This window comes from Oryx dammah, unplaced genomic scaffold (assembly GCF_014754425.2).
Source record: "Oryx dammah isolate SB20612 unplaced genomic scaffold, SCBI_Odam_1.1 HiC_scaffold_19, whole genome shotgun sequence".
Lineage (NCBI taxonomy): Eukaryota > Metazoa > Chordata > Mammalia > Artiodactyla > Bovidae > Oryx > Oryx dammah.
This window is the reverse complement of record NW_024070203.1, coordinates 23,329,432-23,353,937: the sequence shown is the minus strand read 5'-3', so window position 1 is coordinate 23,353,937 and position 24,506 is coordinate 23,329,432. Positions and strand designations below refer to the sequence as shown.

The 24,506-nt window shown below is 48.2% G+C and overlaps 1 protein-coding gene across 4 annotated transcripts in view; it reads right to left on the bottom strand.

Annotated features, from left to right (window-relative positions):
* Nucleotides 1-24,506, bottom strand: part of ASAP1 (ArfGAP with SH3 domain, ankyrin repeat and PH domain 1) — a 305,942-nt gene that overhangs the window by 18,013 nt on the left and 263,423 nt on the right. For 2 of the 4 annotated variants that reach the window (XM_040261754.1, XM_040261755.1), the window contains 8 exons: nt 23,557-23,648; nt 20,138-20,324; nt 19,816-19,901; nt 18,631-18,746; nt 18,255-18,322; nt 16,989-17,096; nt 14,336-14,564; nt 5,055-5,225 (listed from right to left, as the gene is read on the bottom strand). In XM_040261754.1, the coding sequence (XP_040117688.1) occupies nt 5,055-5,225; nt 14,336-14,564; nt 16,989-17,096; nt 18,255-18,322; nt 18,631-18,746; nt 19,816-19,901; nt 20,138-20,324; nt 23,557-23,648 (1,057 nt within the window). The remainder of the gene's footprint in view (nt 1-5,054; nt 5,226-14,335; nt 14,565-16,988; nt 17,097-18,254; nt 18,323-18,630; nt 18,747-19,815; nt 19,902-20,137; nt 20,325-23,556; nt 23,649-24,506) is intronic. The other 2 variants (XM_040261756.1, XM_040261757.1) reach the window with 1 other exon arrangement.

The following is a 24,506-nucleotide window of genomic DNA, read 5'->3' as shown; positions in this document are numbered from 1 at the left end:
ACAAACAAACACAACAGATTCTGTGGCCGAGACTCAAGGTCCCTTGGCCCACAGCTCAGCAGCTGTGGGCCAAGAGTACGGAATGAGAGGAGGCGCTGCCCAGCAGGGCCTGGCACACGGGCTCCAGGAGTCTTCTGGAAGAGTGGACACTCGTATGAGCCTCGGAGTCAGAAATTGGTTTAGATCCGAGCTCTGAAGTTACTGGACCTGTGATCTTAGGCAAGTCACTAGACCTCTGTGCTTCGATCTAATCAGTTAACCCAGGACAATGACAGTCTCTATTTTATAGGACAGTTGTTATGACTTAATTAGGTTTGATCTCCTTGCTGTCCAAAGGGACTCTCCAATAAATCCTAAAGGAAATCAATCCTGAATATTCATTGGAAGGACTGATGCTAAAGCTCCAATACTTTGGCCACCTGATGCAAAGAGCCGACTCATTGGAAAAGACTGGGAAAGATTGAAGGCAGGAGGCGAAGAGGCCAACAGAGGATGAGATGGTTGGATGGCGTCACTGACTCAATGGACATGAGTTTAAGCAAACTCGAGGAGATAGTGAAGGACAGGGAAGCCTGGTGTGCTGCTATTTATGGGGTCACAAGGAGTTGGACACAACTGAGCAAATGAACAACAAATGACTTAATACAATAATGTATGAACAAGTACAAGACCGGAAACCTGGCAAATAACCTATACATGGTAGTAGCTATTATTATTTCTAGAACTGCATGTAAAATGGGGTTGGGGGGCAGGGGCAGCTGACTTGAGACTATATTGGGAAATCCAAGGAAAAGAAAGAATCAGGAAGTATCTACCCAAAGGCTCTTTTACAAGTCAATGCTACTTCCAATAAGTAGATGCGGGTGCCTCAGATCAGCCATTTCAAATACTGACTCTATCACCTGGAAGTTCTGGCCTTGAAACAGGAGAAGTGAGTCAATTTTTGGTATAGCTTTTGATTCATTATCTATCCAGTATCTGTTCTCCATAAAAAAAAAAAAAAAGGAAGCTTGGGGATGATGGGGGCCCCAGGAAGTAGGGAAAAAAAAGAGGAAGTGTATAGAATATTTTAAGTCCCAGAAACTAAAGACAAGGAATTAATTAAAGTAATTCCCAGAGGTCACTTAGGCAAGAACCGGTGGAACATGGATCAGAACTCGGGCTTCTGGAAAGCTCACTCAGTTCACGTTACGGCTCCCCAGGTTGTGGCCCTGTAAACACTTCTGTGAATACTGGACAGCGGTCCCAGGGGAGGCTGATCGCAGGTAGCAATTACAAGGATCTTAAGTTCAAGATGAGGTTCAATATTATGGCCACCACCAACTGGATAACTGGCTGCACTGTCTTCTGTGCTCTCGTCTGTAAGAACCTCAGTGTCAAATCCTTGGTCTATTTCCAGCGACTGCATGTGACCCTATGCTATGCTTTTAGTGAAGACACCACACTCCTAGACTTCATTTTACTTTGCTACCTTTATTTTCCCTTTGTCCTCATTTCCTTACTAGCTTGTGTGTTAAAATGTGTTGGTCTCTTAGAGAGTAGGTTATAAGCAACGTATTTTACCTCCGAAGGTGAGGTTTAACGACAAGCCACCTTAAAACTCAACAGTCCCTGCAAAAACCCGATTTGCCCACAGGCCAGGCTGTCTTCTGATCAAAATCCTGCCTTCATCATCTCCCCGGTGATGGCTGAACTCATCACTGTGGTGGGACTGCAGTCACGTGACGTCTGAGCTATCTGGATGCTGGATCTAGTGGGGAGAAAGCCCAGGGCGACCTCCCCAGAGATCAGGGCCCCATGCTGCAGGGACAGGGCGGCACAGCCTGGTGGAAGGTGCCCACCTGCTAGGGCACCTTCTCCCTAACTCCATTCACAGGTAAAGGAGCAACTGCTGAGACAGGAGAATGGCCACAGGGATCAGCGAGCCGTTACGAGCAGAACTCAGCTGAGCACAGAGCCACAGGGGATCCCCTCTCACCAGCCGAGAGGACCTGGGCCGCGCAATGAACCTTTCTGAATCTCAGTGTCCTTACAGTCAAGCTCCCCATGTCCTACTCTGTGAAACTGCGGCAAAGAATCCAATGAGGGCTATTAACTAGCCTTGTTTTACAGCTGGAGAAACTGAGGTAGTAACCAAATAAAACTGCTGAAAGCCACAGGGCTACAGGTGGTAGAGACAGATTAGAACACAGGCAGTGTGACACAGGTCCACACTGGAGCTCCAGAGACAGAAAAAGCTCGTGCTTGCATAAAGCGCTCATACGGTGCTAAGAAAGGCAGAGCAGCAAACAGAACCGCTCTGTAATAATCCCTACGCCAGAGGGACAGAGGGTGGGCAGGCGGGGCCTGGCGAGGGCTCAGGGGCTGTGCTACCCACTCCTCACGCCCACCACCCCCAGCCCTGTCCGGATCTCGGAGAGTCCAGAAGCCCTCACCCTCGGGGGCTGGGAGGAGAAGGGGACTTTAGGGGAACATAAGCGCACTGGAAATTGATGCTTTCCAACTGTGAGATGGTTGGGATGGCATCATCGACTCAATGGACATGAGTTTGAGTGAACTCTGGGAGATAGTGAAGGACAGGGAAGTCTGGTGTGCTGCAGTCCATGGGGTCACCGAGTCAGACACAACTGAACTACAAAAGCAACAAAGAGCACTGGAAAGATGGGTTCCTGGAGGAAGACTGCAGGCACTGTGAATGCGCCCTGGGAATCTGACACCCCATGTGCTTTATTAACAAGAGTCTGGCCCCTGCCTTCAGCTTCTGGACCATGGTGTCAGCGGGAGACAGGCAGAGATAAAACCTGTGGGGACGACAACATAAAGCACGTGGTAGGCTAGAGTTAGTTGCTTCAGCGTGCCTGGTGAGAGGCCTGTCACTGACCTGCGTCTACATGGGTCTGCAAGAAGGTCTTCCCTACGTGCACACCCACCACCTCAGAGAGCCGGCCCGACAGTCACAGAATGACCACCTGGGGTCGTCTGCAACGTGGACAGTCGCCACTTTTGCACGGACAGGTTCTGCCTTTGTGCCTGGAGGCGGGTGGTAGGCGAGTGGCTCTGGCTGGTGGTGGTGGGTGGGGAGGGCAGACGACTGCTCGCGGCCCAAAGTTTTCAAAGCTCGAAGGCTCCCGCTGACCATCCGGGACGCTGACTCTGTCTCAGAGGGGGAACCTTGCTTCCTAGTGAAAAATGCCCCTCGTCCCCAAAAAAACCACCAAAATCAAACCCAAGCAAGATGAACGGCAGCTGTGAGTCCCGCTGCTCGGTCAGGTGGAAGGAACCTAAGAAAGAGATGATTCTTCAGCCAGAAAACAGAAAGGTACAGACCAATGGAGTAAGGCATGACACACTTCAAGGAGAAATAAAAGAAAGCCTGAATGAACAATAGGATCAAAGCTTAATGAGATTCGCAAAGAAGGTTAATCGGAGATTTGTGGTAGGAACACTTGCAGGAAACTCGTGACCGTCAGTGGGACGCTGTCTGGGGCAAAGTCCTTTTGGACGAACCCTGGGGACTCCCGAAGGCCTTGGGTCTCGGGCAGCCTCAGGGACCTGTGTGGAGCTGATGGGTGCCTGGGCTGTGCCCTCCAAGGCTCCTCCGGCTTGTCTCACTGAGAACTGATTACTCAACACCTGCTGCGAAGTCCCCGAAAAGCCTCCCCGTGCAGCTGGACGCCTCAGTCCAGCATTTCCACAGTATTTGCTCACAGGGCAGCCTGGTGGTGAAGAACACACTGCACACGCTTTCCTACTCATCTCCATCCTGGAGCACGCGTGTGCAGAGGCCCAAACCCCAGGCATGAAGAGAGCAGAGTGGAAGGCTGAGCACAGACAGCCCACCTGCGCTGAGGCACTCCAAGCCACGTGCGGCTCATGCGTGTGCCAGTGTGCAGATGGCAGCATGGCTGCTCCCCAAAGCTCCCCAAGTTCGGAACACCTAATGCCTTTAATGATGGCCTTTCCTGGGGGTTCAGTCGGTAAGGAGACCGCCTGCAATGTGGGAGACCTGGGTTTGATCCCTGGGTTGGGAAGATCCTCTGAGGAGGAAACGGCAACCCACTCCAGTATTCTTGCCTGGAAAATTCCACAGACAGAGGAGCCTGTTGGGCTACGACCATGGGATCATAAAGAGTCGAACACAACTTGGAGACTAACTACCAAATCACCAATGCCTTTAAAAGCATTCAGCTGAGTTTCCTATCAGTTGCAATGACAAACAAACAAAATAGCCACAAGGCGGCATGCTAGAAGGGGAAGGTGGGACCTGTAAACCAGCAGAGCCAGGGCCCCAGGGGACCCCTGGCTCTTGACTGAAGTTGGTGGCAGGCTGGCAAACTAAAAAGGCAGATGGAGCTGGAAACGGCGCTCCTCGTGGATGGAAATGTGCTATCCACCATCAGCTGTCACAGAAATGGTAAACTACCGACTGACTGCGTGGGTTTCTTTATTCTCCAGCGATTATTGAGCACCTACTGCATCCTGGCTCGATTCTAGGCTCCATGAACACAGAAGAGAACAAGACAGACAAGGGCCCTGCTCTTATGGAGACCAAAACACCAAACACAAGTAAAACACTCTTGTGTCTGTGGAGATCGGGGCCCGGAGGGCAACAGGGGGATGGGGGCTCCCTTAGAGAGAACAGACAGACGAAAGGGAGCCAGGCTTTCAAGCCCACAACAGAGCTGCAGGGAGGAGGCGGCCCCAGGAGGCAAAGAGCCCGGAGGACCCAGAAGTGAAAGCAGATCAGTGAGGCTGAGAGCAGGGGAAAGGGCGCTGGGAGAGCCACAAGCCTGACCACAGAGGCCCTGGTGGATGTCTGGTGCACAAGAAACGCTCAGCACCTTATCATTACTAAGCTTTCTAAGCAGTGATAGAAATATTGTCCCAGATGTTTCTTGGCCGTCAGAGGCTGCGCGATCATTCGTGTCTAAGCCCTGGCCCAGCGTGGCTGCGGTCTCCTCCGGCTGCTGAGCATGCTAAGTGCCCACTGCCCCCCGAGCCCCGTGCGTGGCCCGACCCCGGGCAGCGTGGGCCCTGACTTGAGGATGACTTACCCCAAGGAACTGCGCCTTTGTTTGGGGGCCCGTGAGGTAGTGGGCTGGGAGGGTCGGACAGGGTTCTCTTGTGTCCGGGTGGTGGGGGAGGAGGCCGCTTCTTGGACAGGGTGGAGCTGCCACTAGAGGTCTGGGTGCTTAGAGGGAGTGTTGAAGGTGGGCCAGGCGGACCTGGAAAGGAATCGAACGAGGCAGGAAGGTTAATTCCGGTCTCGCAGACAGAACAGCCCGTATGCGGTTACTCCCGAGCACAGAGTGGGCTATGACACGGAGACGGAAGCAGGAGGCTGGGGACGGCCCAGTCCATCCACCCGGTAACCCACGAAAAGGGCTTTAAAAAACTGCTGGTAAAAAAAATTAAAAAGGAGAATGCGTGCTGTTAAGAAACAAAATGTCAGTCAACACGGAATGCTACTGGGTTTACACCCTCATTTGGGTGCAATGGGAAAAACACACATTTCACACCAGTAAGCTCACTGGAACCACTGCGAAACCTGCTGAGGAAGAAGACACCCCGCACTGCCAGCAACTTCAACGGACAGGAGAGCAAAGAGTAGACGCAACCGCCAAGGGCCTCAGACCAGGGTTTTCTCTCCATTGCAACTTTTTCCTCTAGTCAGCAAACTTTGCCAGAAGTTTTTTTTTTTCTTCTCTTTTCTGATGACTTTTATAAATAATGAAGGCTCTAATGTAAAGGGTTACTTAGAAAGAAGGGAAATCCAAAAACATTTTTTTCTCCTCCAACTCTGACCTGTTCTAGAAATCACAAAGGTGGAAGTGTTATTCGCTCAGTTGTGTCCTCTGCGACCCTGTGGACTGTAACCCGCCAAGGCTCCTCTGTCCATGGGATTCTCTAGGCAAGAATACTGGAGTGGGTTGCCATTCCCTTCTCCAGGGGATCTTCCTGACCCAGGAACTGAAGCCAGGTCTCCTTCACTGCAGGCAGATTCATTATCATCTGAGCCACCAGGGAAGCCCCGGAAATCATAAGCCATCTATTATTCTGGAAGCTTGAGTAGATGATATCAGCTTCACTGACTTCTAAAGGTTTTTAATTTTTTTTAAACACCCTAATTTTATTCTTTAAATTGGAGTATAATTGTTTCACAATGTTGTGTTAGTTTCTGCTGTACAACAGTGTGAATCGCCTATATGTATACATATATCCCCTCCCTCTTGAGCCAGTAAGTTTTTAAAAAGATTCTGTTTTCTCTAGAGGTAATGACAGGATAGCAATAATGACACTAATATTACACACACACACAGACACACACATAAACCATTACTACCATTTCTAATGTTTTTAGGAAAAAAAAGGGGGGGGGTTTAAGTATATATGCTGTTAAATTTATTTCAAGTGACACTGAAGTGGCTAGTGTATGCCTGGAGACCTGGGTGACGCTGGGCACCTTGACAAACCTCTCTTCGTGATTATTACCAGATATATAATTTAACTAGACAACAGTTTCCGCAAATATTGAAAGAAGAAGAAAAGGAAGAAATGAAAAAAGCTAGGGACACTGCTGCCCCAAATGTTTAAGGCAGGAGGGTGGGTACCTGGTGCCCCAGAAAGGCTCCAAAAGAGCCTTCTACATTGTGTGTATTAAAAGAGAAGCTTAATTACTGCTGGCCTCCTTCCTTGGAAAACAAGCTCTGCTGTATCCCGTGATCAATTATGGTCAGTACCAACACAGACTTAAACCTCTGCTTCTCAGAGATAGTCTTGTCTTGAAGTAAATACTGCTCAGCTCAGGAAAACAGTCGTTTGCTTTAGCATGACATGGCCCTGGCTGTAGCATTTATTCTCAGTCCTACTGACAGATATGTGACGGAAGCCTGCTACCCCAGAGCAATGCCTAATTATGACACCAGTCACTGCCGTTTCAGAGACGACTCTATTTTCGCATTGCTGTGTTAGCCTTGCATTTGCAGACGGCTTCTTAGGTTTTGAAATATGTTCCTACATGGTGTTCCCCTCAATTTTCGTAACAACTCTGTGAGGCATGTGGGTCAGGTATTGTTCTTGTTGCTAAGTTGTGTCTGACTCTTTTGCGACCCCATGCACTGTAGCCCACCAGGCTCCTCTGTCCATGGGACTCTCCAGGCGAGAATACTGGAGCGTGTTGTCATTTCCTTCTCCAGGGGATCTTCCCAATCCCAGGATTGAACTTGCGTTTCCTGCACTGACAGGTGGATTCTTTCCCACTGAACCACCTGGGAAGCCTGGGGTCAGGTATTACTGGCCCCATTTTGCAGCCTGGAAAGTGGAGCTGGGAATGATGTGATAAAGGTTAGGTAGCCGAGGAGCTGGGATGGACCGTGATGCAGGTCTCTGGGGCTGGCGAGGGCTCGCCCTGTCCTAAAAGCAAGGCCAGCATTTTCTGGGCTCCGCACACGTTGATGCAAACGGCAACAACAAAGGTCGGTACTAGGAAGTTTAACTTTCCTCTTGGAAATAGGAGAATAGATAATAGACAATGGTGAGATTCTCTGGCAGGTTCGTCTTTAGCGCCACCTAGGGACTTCTCGATGTACCGCATCTGAAAGGCCATTCAATGGGTTCCAAATCCTGCCTGGAAACACAGACGGCCAATGGGGCCATGTCTCTGGGCAGAGCAGTCTGTGTACGTGATTTTAGGAGAGAGCAAACCAGAGCAGTCCTGCAACCAACCACAAACCAAGCAAAATCAAGCTTTCTGAATCATCATGTAAAAAATGTAGGAGTTCGTGTTCCCTTCGTCACGTCAACATAGCCTTGCCTTACTTTCTTCACGTCAGCTGCCGCAGTCTCTAATTATTCATTTTCTGCTTACTTGTCACGGTCTCCCTCCCCACCACGCGGCAGGTTCTATCGAGGTCAGGCTTTTCTTTGGACTGGTAAACTGAATTTAATAATGCAGTGTCAAATAAATGGATGAGTAAACTGCTACTTCTCTTGTTTTAAGGCTAGTGATCCTTAAGGAAGATAGAATGTCTCCCTTAGGGAGACAGAGCAGAAACCAGGCAGAGAAGGGACCTGGTGGGAGAAGTTCCAAGAGAAACATTCAGTACTGTAATCTACCTTCACAGAAAATATTACACACTCAGACCCACCTACCGTTCTGGAACAGAAGCCACGGAAAGGAAGGTGCCACTGAATCTCCTGACTGGTAGGTCATGAGTTAAAAAAAAGGGTGAGAAACATTGTATCAGATCCCAGGGAATCAGACAAAATTTTTTTAAGTTGTAAAGAGCTCAAAAGATTTCCAAAATGAGTAACTCGACTTTAGGCACTAAAAATGATGTTTCAAGTGAAATAAAACCTGAGGACTGGCTCAGTCAGGAAAGAAGCAATTCTTGCTGGGTAAAGAAAGCTAAAACAGGGATTTCCCCTGGTGGTCTAGTGGCTAAGACTCCACACTCCCAATGCAGGAGGCCTAGGTGCGATCCCTGGTCAGGGAAGTAAATCCCACATGCCACAACTAAGACCCAGTGCAGCCAAATAAATAAATGAAATATATATTAAAAAAGAAAGAAAGCTAAAACAAAAGAGAAGAGGAAAGAGTAGACACAGCATCACACACACTCAAAAGGGAGGCACAATTAACAGGTGGGGAGGGGAAGGGAGGGACTTGGGCAGCCAAGTTCTTCCCCTAAACTCTGGCGGGGCCTGTGGGAATAGGCAGAAAACACCCTAAACCACAGTGCCCACTAATATCGGCTATTATGTCAAATTATCCTCCAACACTTTTCTTAAAAATATGGGTCTAGGCTTACAAAGTTGCTATAAATAACGTTGAGGTTACATTATTAGAAAGGCTTTCTACAAGGAGGCAGGGTGTACCGCAGCTCTTACTGGGGGTTCGCGTGGCTGGGCTGTGGTCCTGCACTGCCAACAGCCTCTTGGGTCACTCATCTGTTGGACACTCCTCCCGTGCCTTCAACTCGAGCGGCCCCACTGGACACCCCTTGAGCTGTGCTGCTGAAAGCATCTCCCGGTCATCAGCTCAGGGAGGCCCCGCACAGAGTCCGACACGTGGCCAAGGCTTGTGAAGCTCACGAGCCTGATGATGCTGTACACATTCTGAGATGCTGTACATCTCAAAAGCCATGGTCCCTCCACCTCAGCATCTGTCAAGGGTCAGCTCCAGTGTAACCTTATCCAGAAGCCTGCTCTAACCCTCCTTTGCCCTGGAGCAACTGCGGCTATGAATATTTCTCCACACGCACTCTCCACCCAGCATCAGACCCACACTGTCTCCGCCTTCCCAGGCTGGACACGTCCTCAGGGCAAGGGCCATACTGTCCTTCTCTCTCTCAACACCCGGCACGTTCTGGGCACAGCCTATGAACATAATTCATGGTGTAAGTCGGGAGGATCCTTCTTCAGTGTCTTTGTACCTTTGAAAAGAACATGAAAGTCGCTCAGTTGTGTCCGACTCTTTGTGACCCCACGGACTATACAGTCCATGGAATTCTCTAGGCCAGAATACTGGAGTGGGTAGCCCTTCCTTTCTCTGGGGGATCTTCCCAACCCAGGGATCGAACCCAGGTCTCCTGCACTGCAGGTGGATTCTTTACCAGCTGAGCCACGAGGGAAGCCCAAGGATACTGGAATGGGTAGCCTATCCCTTCTCCAGGGGATCTTCCCGACCCAGGAATCAGACTGAGGTTCTCCTGCATGACAGGCAGATTCTTTACCAACTGAGCTATCAGGGAAGCCCTTGTACCTTTGGTTCTTAATAAAACAGAGGACCCAGAGGCCTGCCATGCTGGGAGACCAAAGGTATACCTCTGAAATTTCAATTTAAAGAAAAACCCAGAAGTTGACTTTAAAAATTACCCTGACAGTTTGGGGCAGAAAACTGTCTGTAGAAGTATAATATATACATTTTAACATGCCATATTAAGTGTTACGGACAGGAGCCAATGACAGTTATGCAGACAACTCTGGACAACACGAATGAAAAATTTAGCATTTTCTTCTTTTTAAATTTAGCATTGTCTAAGTGTCAGACTTTATTTTTGGGGGCTCCAAAATCACTGCAGATGGTGACTGCAGCCATGAAATTAAAAGACGCTTAGTCCTTGGAAGAAAAGTTATGACCAACCTAGATAGCATATTCAAAAGCAGAGACATTACTTTGCTGACTAAGGTCCGTCTAGTCAAGGCTATGGTTTTTCCTGCGGTCATTTGTAGATGTGAGAATTGGACTGTGAAGAAGGCTGAGCGCAGAAGAATTGATGCTTTTGAACTGTGGTGTTGGAGAAGACTCTTGAGAGTCCCTTGGACAGCAAGGAGATCCAACCAGTCCATCCTGAAGGAGATCAGCCCTGGGATTTCTTTGGAAGGAATGACGCTAAAGCTGAAACTCCAGTACTTTGGCCACCTCATGCGAAGAGTTGACTCATTGGAAAAGACTCTGATGCTGGGAGGGATTGGGGCAGGAGAAGAAGGGGGTGACAGAGGATGAGATGGCTGGATGGCATCACCAACTCGATGGACATGAATCTGAGTGAACTCCGAGAGTTGGTGACGGACAGGGAGGCCTGGCGTGCTGCAATTCATGGGGTCGCAGAGTCGGACACGACTGAGTGACTGAACTGAATGGTTTTCACAGTACAGAGCCTGAGAGAGAGGAGAGACTACATTACTTAAAATATAGGTGAAGATGTAGTAACTTTATTTAGAGAAGAACTGTGTGTGTACAAGGAAGAAGCTATAAACACCTCCTTGCTCAGAAGGGGAAACAGAGGCAGAATGCGGTGGAGGGAGTGTGTGAAGAAACCATGGTGGGTCAGCCATGGAGCCAGCGGGGTCCCAACATGGCGGTGTGACGCTGTGAAGGACCCAGCATCACAGAACACGAGAGCTGTTCACGTGTCCTTCAATCTCCTTCCGGGAATATTAAAAGAGCCAAACTCAAGGGGCTCAGGGTTGGTTCCTTAACGCTTACTCATACATACTTCTGTGCAAGACACACAGCAAGGACTCCCTTCCCATGCCCTGGAGTCAGGCGGCTGGGCTGGCCAGCCTGAGCCAGTGACCATGGCCAAGGGCGGAAGTGACAGCGGTGTTCTTGGTCAGCGCAAGGTGACACACTGATGCTTTAAAGAGGAGGGAGAGAGACTGAAAAAAAAACAGGCCCCCAAATCTCCCATCCCACAATGCCCACCCCCAACCCAAACCTAGAAAACTCAACTAGAATGAAGGACAATGGTCCCTGGGAAGTATTAAAATCAAGCCATTCAAGTTGCTGTCTTCCTGAGATTAAAAAAAAAAAAAATCCCAGGAAACTTAAGAGTCATTCGCGTATGAATCATGTCCCTCTTGGGGAAAACATCTCCTAGGATCCCTGACTCACACTCTGAGGGTGGTCAGCCACCTTCAGACCCCTGGGCTGGGGTCTCCTCCCTGGCCACAGACCTCTCTGTTGCCACAGACCTCAAAAGAGAGTCAGAGAAATGGTATATAAAAGGATCACACAATTGAGTGTGGGCATAAACATTCTGCAGGCCAACTATCTATCACATTCAGCAGGTCAACTGTCTATCACGCCCCCAGGACATCTGGGTTAGTTTTCTGAGTATCCCCTCCTTGCTCTGGCCACACACTTCTGGGATGCGCTCTCATTGATTCCGCTGTTGTTTATTCATGCAACAAGCGCTGATGGGGCACACGAGTGCCGGGGATGCAGGGACAGCTCACTCACAGCATCCCTGCAGGAGCGGAGGGGAGAGTGGAAGGGAGGCTTCTTTCACCCTTTCTTCAAACCTGCAGTGGCACCCGCAGCTGCCCTCGATGGCCAGCTCACCCCTCTCTCATCCACTGGAGCCTGAGCTCCACCCTTTGCTACCTTCCCAGGACCCAGGACACTCGCAAAACCGAACACCTGCAGCAGGACCAAATAGGCTGCCATGCTATGTATTGAATGCCCATGCCGTGCCAGTCACTTTGCAGATATGACTTCACGCTCTAAGCGAGGACCCGCCAGAAGCCCAATCCTGATTTTTCAGGTGAAGAGTCTGAAACTCGGCAAGGTGAGCTGAATGTCAGAAGGAACAGGGTGGGACAGGGTTAGCACTTGAGAATGCCATGCAAACACAATTGCTTTCCTTCCCACGCATAAGGGCACGTGAGCCAAGCTGACCGTAGGAAGCATCTCCTGTTTCAAATCCCTTCTACAAGTCACGGGTGGGCCAGGCTTCTTGTCTCTCATCAGCTCGGAATCTGATGTCCTGCTGTGAACGGCCTGGAAGAACGCTCCTGATTTTAGCAGGCAGGGAGGTCTACGTTCAAATATGGGATTTTGGGGGGGCAGGGGGGTGAGCAGTCTATCCTCGGCTGACCACGGCTGCTGTGGCTGTCTCTCAGCACTTGTTTCAGCAGCTGGATCACTAAGTAAGTCTGGTCTTTGTCTTCTGGGCCTTTGGTAAAGAGCTAATGAGAAATTTATTCAAGGCAGCAATAGATACATACTCTGGCGTTCAGTCAGTGTATTGTATGGGTTTCTGCATCCCCTTGAGATAAAATTACAGAAAGGGGTACAGGGAGGTGAGGGGGGCCTCCCGGCTCCTAGGACTCTGGTGTCATCTCCTCCTGTAGACCTCTCCGAGATTCTCAGTGACCTGGAGGATCTGAGAGGCTATCATCACTTTTTCTTTTCTAAGCACAATTAGGTCCTCTTTAGGATGGAGAGGAATGCTGCTCTGGGCAGACTGCCACCCTGATGGGAAACACCCTCACGCAGAGGTGAGCGGCATACAGCCTTCTTACAGAACACGCGCACCCTGACCTGCTAGTGATGAAAAGGTGCGTTCCAGCGTAACGCGTGGGGTGGCAAGAACTGCGCCGGCGGGTGAAGAAGCCTCTGGCTTCCATCCACGTGCTGTTGCTGCTCTGGTCACGGGTTATCTCTGATGGGTACCGCTCGTGCCCAAGTCTTATTTTAACTTCCTCTGCTATTTTATAATCTCGGAGGCCATTTGGGGTCTAAGAACACTGCTCCCATTTATAACACTATTTCAATGGAGAATAAGCTCTGAAAAAACACTGTTTTGAATAAAGCTCACATTCCCCAGAAAATAGCCCCAGTGTGACTCCAACAGGCGCGCCATTGTGCCCGGGGAGCCCCCGAACCTGCGTGAGCACAAGCCGAGCACACAGCGAGGATCCTGCACTTGGATTTACTGGCTGAGGCCAGACCTGAAGCTCCAGCTCTGGATACCTCTCGGATTTCCCCTGGGCAGTGCTTAGTTGCGTCCAACTCCTTGTGACCCCATGGACTGTAGGCCTGCCAGGCTCCTCGGTCCACGGGATGTTCCAGGCCAGAATACTGCAGTGAGTTGCTGTTTCCTTCTCCAGTGGATCTTCCCGACCCAGGGATCGAATATGGGTCTCCTGCACTGGCGGGTGGATTCTTTTACTATTGAGCCACCTGGGAAGCTCCCCGGCACTGGGCAGGGTGACTCCTCAATGTGACCATTTCTGCTTCTCAACTTGTCCCTGTGTAGGTGGGAATATATGGCCTTTCTGGGCAGGGTGTTCTATGGATTAGAGAAACAGGAGGGGGCTCTGTGGACTGTCACTCCCAGCACAATAACCCTCCTCTGGTAAAATCCTGCCCCAGTTGGCGCCTCACGGAAAAACCACTCCTCATCAGAGAGCACGGGAATGTGGGTTGGGGTCACACAGCACCTGGGTGAGGATCCCAACCACCAAGAACCTCAACCTCCTTGAACCACGGACCCCTATCTGCCTATTGCCACCAACTGTCCTTCGCACCTCATTCTGTGAGTGTGGAAAAAGAAGTTCTGAGTTTAGGGCCACTCATAAAGCAAGAGCTTCGTAAGTATTAACTATCAGTGTTATTACATCTTAGCGTAGAGGAAAGAAACTTCTCAAAGAAGAACGGAAATCCCACCCCATACTACACAGGAAAGAGCAATGGTTCTGGAGCCACGTGACCCTGGATGGACCCTCAGCTTCACCACTTACCGGCTGCACGACCTTGGGTGAGTCATTCTCGTTCACGAGTTTCCTCGTGACAAGTTTCCTCGTCTGTACAATGGGCACAAAAGCACGCCCCTCATGGGAGGCTGAGGTTTACACAAGACAAAGCACGAGGTGTGCCCATAACACTATTTCCCGGCTGTAACGCAGCAGAGGGCAGGGTCCCCGTTTCAAGCTGCGCTGACGTTACAGCCCTGCTGCTCACACTCACCCCGCGATTCTGACCTCAAAGCCGGGTGGGTTCCCAGCTCTGAGGATGGAGTCATGCGGCCCTTCCCAAGGCTCGTACCTTTCGTGGCGTTTCTGGGAGGCAGTGGGGGCGCCTCCGCGATCGGTGACGTGGGTGAGTCTGTGCTTGTGGAGACAAAGATCTGGTTGGTGAAGGCGCCGTAAGAGAGTCGCTGCTTGTCCCTCGGCGTGCTAAAGCCCGGCAGTGAGAGCTTGTCCTGGGGGGAGATGCTGGAGGAGTGGCAGAAACTCTGGGGTCGGGGGGAGCGCTCCTTCTTGATGGGGCTAGGCTGGCAAGAGAAACAACAGTGCGGGGGGTGGGGTCAGCCAATAATCAGGGTGCCTGGGGGACGTGGGCAGGGCAGGCTCGGGAGGGGGTGGGGGGGACGTGGGAAGGGCAGGCTTGGGAAGGGGTGGGGCTCCTGTGGCTCTGAGCATGGGGAATCAGCCACACGAAAAGTCATGACATAGCACAAGCGAAACATCTAGAGAGCTTGCATCTGACTCTCCTGTCATCACCAGGGTCCCCCTAGGGACATGGCTGTGAAGGGTCACAGTATTCAGAAGCAACTTTTAATTTTGTATTCGGGGTATACTCGATTAACAACCTTGCAATAGTTTTGGGAAAAGAGCAGAGGGATTCACATATATACATGTATCCATTCTCCCTTAAACTCCCTCCCATCCAGGCTGTCACATAACACTGGGCAGAGTTCCCTGTGCTTGTTGGTAATCAATTTTAAATATAGCAGCATGTACATGTCCATTCCAAACTCACTAACTGTCCCTTCCCCCATCTCTCCTTTCTGTTAACGACCATAAATTCGCTAAGTCTCACCGAAAATTCTGAAAGAGATGGGAATACCAGACCACCTGACCAGCCTCTTGAGAAATCTGTATGCAGGTCAGGAAGCAACAGTTAGAACTGGACATGGAACAACAGACTGGTTTCAAATAGGAAAAGAAGTACGTCAAGGCTGTATATTGTCACCCTGCTTATTTAACTTCTATGCAGAGTACATCATGAGAAACGCTGGACTGGAAGAAACACAAACTGGAATCAAGATTGCCGGGAGAAATATCAATAACCTCAGATATGCAGATGACACCACCCTTATGGCAGAAAGTGAAGAGGAACTAAAAAGCCTCTTGATGAAAGTGAAAAGAGGAGAGTGAAAAAGTTGGCTTAAAGCTCAACATTCAGAAAACTAAGATCATGGCATCTGGTCCCATCATTTCATGGCAAATAGATGGGGAAACAGTGGAAACAGTGTCAGACTTTATTTTGGGGGGCTCCAAAATCACTGCAGATGGTGACTGCAGCCATGAAATTAAAAGATGCTTACTCCTTGGAAGAAAAGTTATGACCAACCTAGATAGCATATTCAAAAGCAGAGACATTACTTTGCTGACTAAGGTCCGTCTAGTCAAGGCTATGGTTTTTCCTGTGGTCATGTATAGATGTGAGAGTTGGACTGTGAAGAAGGCTGAGCACAGAAGAATTGATGCTTTTGAACTGTGGTGTTGGAGAAGACTCTTGAGAGTCCCTTGGACAGCAAGGAGATCCAACCAGTCCATTCTGGAGATCAGCCCTGGGATTTCTTTGGAAGGAATGATGCTAAAGCTGAAGCTCCAGTACTTTGGCCACCTCATGCAAAGAGCTGACTCACTGGAAAAGACTCTGATGCTGGGAGGGATTGGGGGCAGGAGGAGAAGGGGACAACAAGAGGATAAAATGGCTGGATGGCATCACTGACTTGATGGACGTGAGTCTGAGTGAACTCCAGGAGTTGGTGATAGACAGGGAGGCCTGGCGTGCTGCGATTCATGGGGTTGCAAAGAATTGGACATGACTGAGTGACTGAACTGAACTGAACTGAACAGATACTGCCCCTGTGCAGGACACGTTCCCCAGCGTCTGGATGGTGAGGCCCCATCTGTAATCTACACTGTTTGTTTCCACTCAGCCCTTTGATGTCCAAGCTCTCCACCACCTTCTCCCCCTCCTTCTGCATCCTCTTGGGAGGGAACCTCACCCATGCCTGTGGCCGTAACTGCCAGCTAAAGTTGATGACTCATTAACATCAATTTTAAAAATTAGTGCTTTTGAACTGTGGTGCTGGAGAAGACTCTTGAGAGTCCCTTGGACTGCAAGGAGAGCAAATGAGTCAATTCTAAAGGAAATCAATCCTGAATATTCACTGGAAGGACTGATGCTGAAGCTCCAATACTTTGGCCACCTGATGTGAAGAGCCAACTCATTAGAAAAGACTCTGATGCTGGGAAAGATTGAAGGCAGGAAGAGAAGAGGGTGACAGAGGATGAGATGGTTGGATGGCATCACTGACTTGGTGGACGTGAGTTTGAGCAAGCTCCAGGAGATGGTGAAGGACAGGGAAGCCTGGCATGGTGCAGTCGATGGGGTTGCAAAGAGTCGGATACGATCGGGCAACTGAACGACAAATGCTGATGACTCAGGCCTGCACACCTAAGCCCAACCTCTCGGATTCCAGACACTTCCAACCCCCGGTGACAGCAACGGCAGCCATGCAACCTCCAGATTTAGAACCTCAGGGGCACAGAGTCACCTGGTCCCGCACGGGTAAATCAGGTCATGAGCCCACAATCAGCCTCACAAAGAATGGCTCTTATCTGCACAGGGGACAGAACCTGGGAGCAGTGCTTAGGAATCCCGAGGCGTCATTTCCACTTACTTTGTCATCCAGGTCGTCATCGCTTTCATCCATCTCCTCCTGTCGAAGATTCCACTCATATTCCACGTGGACATGTGGATTGAACTTTCCAGATTTAGCCTGGGAAAGCTGAAAATGACAGCAGGCGGAACCGTTTTAATTTAAAGGCAAGACACCCTGACATTATATAAACGTCAAGTAGCTTCCACCTCATTCCTGGGTTCAGATTAATCACCAGTAGCTGCGATGTAGGCAAAACTCTGATTATCCAAATTGGACGGACTGCCACAGGACAGACCTGAGAGGGACTGCCAAGAAGTTTTCTTAACATTATGAACATGTGTCTCAAGAATTTACAACTGTAAATTCTTGGCTGGAGAGCAAAACTGGAGTTAGAAAAGTTTGAGAGGTCTGCCTCTAGAGTCAGATGGCCCTGGTTCCACGCAGAGTACACTTTCTCAGTCATAAAATAGGGCAGCGGTGACTCAACTTCCTCAAAGGATTCTTACAAAAAATAAAGGACAACTTCTGGGCCTGGGCACTTGGCAGAAACTCCAGGGAACGTCACTTATCCTTCCTGTCTTACCCTTTTCTGTGGCTAAGAGACTCAGACTCTGCAAAGGCCCAGAGGTCTAAGCAAGAACTAGCGGGGCTAGGGGCGAGTGTGTACACAGAATGGGCAGGGCAGGGCACTGAACATGCTGAAAATCATTACACTCTGAGCTTTACCTGCCCTATTTTTGGAACTGGCTTCCCAAATAATTCAGTTAAAAAATATTATCTTATTTCATTTTTGGGGACAGCCTGCATAATCTTAGTTCCCCAACTAGGGACTGCACCCAGGCCCCCTGCAGTGGAAGCATGGCGTCTTAACCGCTGGACTGCAAGGGAAGTCCTCAAATAATTATTTAGTATTAAGCTACAGAGAAAGACTAATGGCCTGGCAAATAAGAAAAAGCAGCACTTTGGGACAGCTTGAGGTTCCCCCCCTAAAAACCTCCAAACAAGAAAAATATCCCCAGCACCTCAATCCACAAGTCTGGCTGGTAACAAGACCCCTCAGATGCCTTTTAGCTGCCACACTGTAACTGCACGGAAAAGATGTGGGTGAAGAATTTATCCCTTCGCTGGTTTTAAAATCTAGACTTAGTGCTGGTCTGAGTTTCTTTAGCCTATGTCCCCCACCTCACCTCCTCCTCAAAAAATCTGCTTCTCTCACCTGCAGTCTCGGTTTTTGACAACACCCTTTTAAGGCAAAGGGTCTAACCCGTTTCCCACTCTGCTTACCAGGTCTTCACACTGAGTGGCTTTCAGTCTCTTTGCTATGTCCAGCGCGGTCTCTCCAGCCTGATTAACTGAAACAGGGGGAATACATTTGCACGATTATCTAAGATGCATCTTGACAAGGCAAAGAACAAGACTCAGAGTACAACGGAATGGGCACGTCTGTTTCAGCAGACTGCATGTTCTTACAGTGGTTGTTCTTTTGCCTTTTAAAAAATATGTGTTTTATTTTTTGGCTGTACTGCATAGCATGTGGGATCTTAATTCCCAACCAAGGATGGAAACTTCACCCCCTGCATTGGAAGCATGGAGTCTTAACCGCTGCACCTCCAGTGAAGCCCCTCACTGTGGCTGTGAAGAGACGCTTGGCCATACTTACCGACATCCACAGTGGGCTTGCTCCTGAGCAGCAGCTTCAAACACTCTGGTTTACTGTACATACTACAGTAGTGCAGAGCCGTGTTCCCCAGGGCTGTCTGCTTATCCAGGTTCCCACTGAAAAATGAAAGCATTCAGAAAACAGATGACTTGCTCTGTAACTTAGAACTACAGATGAACCACTTTTACCCATGCTAACGACTGAGTCAAATTTGAGACCTACTTCTTAGAGGCAGGGAAGACGATGATGTTTCTAGCATGACACCTGAATTTATAAGCAGCGTAATGACAACAGCAGCCAGCACTTTCAGAATGCCTACTCTGTTTAGGACAGACACACGTCTCTTATACATACCTGCTCACTTAATCTTCACAACCACCTTACGGGGTGTGTATATTATCATCTTTATTTTTCAGACAAAAACAGTTACAGAGGACAAAGTCCTTGAGATTACCAAGATACAGATGATGGAGTAGGGATCTGAACACAGGTAGTGTGTCTGGAGCCAATGGTATGAACTACTACACTGAACCACCTCTACGGCAGAGGCTGGGAGTTACAATTTGCCTTGAAGAACAAAGACATCATTCTTTGAATGTGGGTTCAAATCCCCTATTTTGATCCCTTTTCTTTGAATGAGCTCCAGTTCCTCTTCCTAATCTGTGGATTACAGAACTACCCAAAAAAGAATTCAACAAACCCAAACCTCCCGCGCTCAATATTGTTCTTGGTACGTCCTAAATTTGAATTAGCAATTGAGTCAGCCACACATGCTGAAGTTACGAACAATAAAAACTCACGGAGCTGTTTTACTTGTGCTGTTAACTCTCTGCTCTTTCAGCCTCCCTTAAGTAGCAGGTTTTGGACACAGAGAAAGGATTTTACAGTTATCTAGGCCAAGGGTTGGCCAACTATAGGCCATGGGCCATATCTGGCCCTCTGCTTGTTTTTGTAAATAAAGTTTTATTAGAACATGGCCATGCTCACTTGTTTACATACTGATCATGGCAGTTTTCACACTATGGCAGCAACACTGAATGGCTGTGACAGACACCAAATGGCCTGCAAAGCCTATAAGAGTATCTGGCTCTTTACAGAAAAAAATTGCCGAGTCCTGATCCAGGCCACCAAGAGGGCTGTTTGTGTCAACTCACAATGCACATTCCGAGAAAACTAAAACTGTACCAGTTTTGTACAAGGAAGTCCACCAAATGGAGAGATGTCTGGTCTGCGGTTCGGACTGCAAGATGAAGGGCTGTCTCCCCAAGCTCCTAAAAGGAAAGAACAAGTATAAATAGGGTGATCAGATGTCCCCGTTTGCCTAGACAGGCTTCATGTACGTCCAGTTACCCCTAAGTAGTTATTAATAGCAGCCCCTTTCACTCTCAAATTGTCCTGATTTAAACTTGGTCACTTAATGTGTCACCTCACTCTGTGTTGTTACGACGTCCCCTTTTAAACTGGCTTTCCACATCCCTCCTCATCCTGATTCTGGGGAGGCTGTTACCTGTCCGGGTTCCAGCAGCGGTTCCATTAGCTCCACCCCCTCTGCATAGACTTGAATGAGTGCAAGTAAATCCCTGGATTTGATGGCCTCAAGCAATTCGTTCAGTTTAGCTGATGAAGATGAACAGGTCTTCCGTGAAAATCTATGATCTACATACTTTGCAGTGATATACTCCTTCCGTACGGTCCTAAAATAGATCAAAACAAAATGAACTGAATTTTTTTTATTTTTCAAGAGCTAAGAAAAGATTTAAATTTTTTCTGACAAACAGTTCTGTGAAGAGTTATTTTAATTAAGACACTCTTCTCTTCAACATTTCAGCCGACTAGGTTTAAATCAAGTTGACTGCGGCAGAGACAGAATGAAGAAACTGATAGGAAACTGAGGCTCCACATGGCTGTCGCTGAAGCCCCTCCCATAGGTCATGCGCGGAGTTCCAGGGGGACAGATGGTGGTCCTTCCTGCTGTGGACAACATGCCCAGACCCTGGGTGGGCCTGACGCAGCATTTCTCCTTCTCATCAGGACCCATCCCTCCTCTGCTTCAGTTCAAATGGTTCTGAGCCTGCCTCCCCAGCTGCAGGGGTGAGTCTATGACCTAAGTACCCAGATGGCCACCTTTGGGGAAAGGCTGATGTTGACATTGGCTCAGAGGAAAGGAGAGACAAGAGTCAGGAGAGTGAGCTAGGGTCCAGGTGATGCTGTCTAACATCCTGGATACAGACGTGCCTGAACTCACCCTTTGAATTTCCCTGTTATGTGAGCCCATTAATTAAAACACAATGAATGGATCTGGAGTTTCAATCTTAGTCCGTAACTTTGGTCAAACTACTTAATCTTCAGTTTTTGTTTATTTCATCTGAAAATGAGGATAGCAACTCACTAGTATATTTTGAATTAAAGAACACACAGTACCTAATAGGTGCTTTCTGCTTTCCAAAAGGGCTCTAATTCACGGAGTCTGGCTCCCGAGTCTACATGAGAGATTCAGAGAATCACGAGCTCTCATAAGGGGAAGGCAGGGCCAATGCTGCCTCTCATGCGAGCAGCAGGAAACAAAAATCCATGCTCTTACAAAGTTTATCCTAAAGTAACGCCTTCAAGGTCTGGGTCATGTAAACACTTAAAAAATGCTGGTGCGAGCCAGACTGGGCCATGTATGAGCTGAGCATTTACTGGTACCACATTTGTGAAGTAATCCCGGACTGTATTTGGTTGGGGTTGTCTTGTAATCAAACTAGCTTCTGAAAGCCCTGTTTCTCAGTGCAATTTGAGCTCATTAGTGTGAAAAAAAGACATGCACACAGTTCTTGTGGTAGAATGATGGTCGGTTAAACCACACGCCCCTCAGATTAGCTTAGGGTATTATACATGCCCCCCAACATCCTTGACTTTCTTCTCTGACATTTAAACCACAACTATGAGTAAACAATCTATTGTTTACTTTTCTGGTTAGCACCCAGGTGTCCCAAGGACAGGATTTATACCTAGTTTTGTGCTTTGCCAGATCCCCAGCATCTAACATAATACGAGGCGCAGACTAAACATACAATATGCATTTGTTGAATTCAAAGAAAAGACAACTGCCAAAAGGCCTTCTGGAAGATTGCATTTCATAATTTCAGACTGAAAAAGCATGTTCATCAAATGTGCACCATAGTAATTTTAGTGCTTTGGAAATTTGGTGCCTGAATAACCAACCACCCGGGAAGGGCTGGCAATACACTGAGGCTGGTGTCTGCATCTCTGATCACTTGAGTTGGAATTAAATCTCTTTTCTCCTATTTAGCCACAGGATTTAGAATTTTAAAGTTTAAAGTCAACGTAAACCCTTTTGAATAGGTTTAAAGAGTCACATGACTCAACAATAATGAGTTAGGGGGTCTCATGACTCATGACTCAGGGGGTCTCGTGTCTAGCCCACACCAGAGGAAGGACTTTTATTAGTTTCCTGGGTATTTGCCAGTGTTTCTTTAAGCAGACCCAAGTTAAAATAAATGTATATGTTTATGTGTGTCCTTCACCATCCAAATCAATTTGGTGCCTGAGAACAGATAGAATAGCGAGAGTTCAAAAGTGAGGGATTAATGGGGAGATGTACCCAAAATTCGGTTCCTGAGTTTGGAGAGTAATTCTGGGTTGGGGTTTAAGAGGTGCCTATACGCACTTCCTCCCATGCCCTCTACCCTTCCCTGCTCCAAAGGCAGCATGCTGTGAAGGCTGCTCTGTACCCTGATGGTTTCACTTGACAGTCATTCTGGAGATCGTCCCGGATCAGGACAGGAGAGGCTCCTTTATTCCTTTTTACATTTACAAGGTGTTCCGCTGTGTGGCCACACTATAGACTATGTCTGTCTGTTGTTTGGTCATATCCGACTGTTTGTGACCCCATGGACTGCAGCACGCCAGGCTTCCTTGTCCTTCACTATTTCCCGGAGCTTACTCAAATTCATGTCCATTGAGTCAGTGATGCCATCCAACCATCGCATCCTCTGTTGCCCCCTTCTCCTGCCCTCAGTCTTTCCCAGCATCAGGGTCTTTTTCCAGTGAGTCAGCTCTTCCCATCAGGTGGCCACAGTATTGGAGCTCCAGCTTCAGTGTCAGTCCTTCCAGTGAATATTCAGGGTTGATTTCCTTTAGGATGGACTGATTTGATCTTCCTGCAGTCCAAGGGATTCTTAGGTAGACATCTGCTTTGTTCCTAATCTTTCTCTAATACAGAACGGGAACAACTTCCCAGAAGGGCAGGTGCTGAGTCAGGGTAAATAAATCTGTAATTATGATAAACATGTCTAATTTGCCCCTTGTGGCTGGTGTTCCATTTGTACTCCCACCAACAACACACAAGCAGAGATGCCTGTTTTCCCACAGTCTGGCTGAGCAGGCCGTTAACCACCTGGATTGTTGCCAATCTGATAGGAATCTTGCATTGCTTTAGTATGTGTCTTATTTACCACAATATGTGATGATTAAGCATTAATTGTCCCTATGAAGATTTATCCTCCACAGAGCAGCTACAATTACTTAGGGAAAGGTGATGGCAAAAATAGTCGGTGCATTCCAGAAACAGGCTTCCCAGGTGGCTCAGTGGTAAAGAACCCGCCTGCCAATGCAGGAGACGTGGGTTCAATCCTGGGTTGCGAAGATTCCCCTGTAAGAGGAAATGGCAACCCACTCCAGTACGCTTGCCTGGAGAATCCCATGGACAAAGGAGCCTGGCGGGCTACTGTCCATGGGGTCACAAAGAGTTGGACACGACTGAAGCAACTGAACAACAATTTCAGAAGTACTTTGCTCTGCTTTTTCCTCATAATGAGGTTTCCTCTGGTGGGGAAGAATGCCATAGCCACGAAGAAGTTTGGGGAAGGGTAGAGAACAATTACAGAACAGTAAAGAATTCAGTATATTAGAAATACTTACATATCACTTGAAGGGGTGGGTTTTGGTGAGGGACTCGGTAAATTTGCTTCCATAATATCATTAAAACTATTGTTTCCTACATTCTTGGCCAGCTGTAACAAAAACAAAACACAGCAGAGTGAACGTATTACTATTGGTTTAGGAGTTTACTATTACTTGCTTTTGAGATTTCTGAATATATTATTGTCCCTCAATTGATTCAGAATACAGACCATTCATCCATCTGGTCAAGAGATAATTTACTGGGCGTATACTACGTGCCAGACAGTGAGCTTCTGAGTGCTCTTCTGGAATACAGAGATGGGTAAACAGTGTTCCCTCTCAAGGGAGATGATGGACTGGTGGAAACATGGATAAGAAAACTAATGATATTTACAAACACAATGTGATAAATGTTTGATTAGAATACGATGTGGTCCTACATACACACACACACACACACAGAGTCTGAGATTAAACAGCAGGTTCCATATTTAAATCTTATATGAACGAGGTTAAATGCTATTGTTTAAAGCAAAAACTTTTCAATTACCATCATGACTCATTTTCAAATAAAGCAGATTTACTCTTATTAGCCAGAGAAGAGTGTAGGATTCCTTTATATTTGGGGTACAAATTAAGATGCTATAGGTAATTAATGAAGAGGCCTCAGGAAAAATTTTGCTTCTAGGTTCAAGACCATTCCAAGAAAATTTGTCCTGAAGGGCTTTTGGTCATTCAGATAATTTAGTGATCGATGCGAAGAAACATTCATGCAATCAGTCTCCTGGGCTTCCCTAGTGGCTCATAAGGTGAAGAATCTGCCTGCAATGCAACATATCCAGGTTTGATCGCTGGGTCAGGAAGATCCCCTGGAGACAGGAATGGCTACCACTCCAGTATTCTTGCCTGGAGAATTCCCATGGACCGAGGAGTTTGGTGGGCTACAGTCCATGGGGTCACAAAGAGGC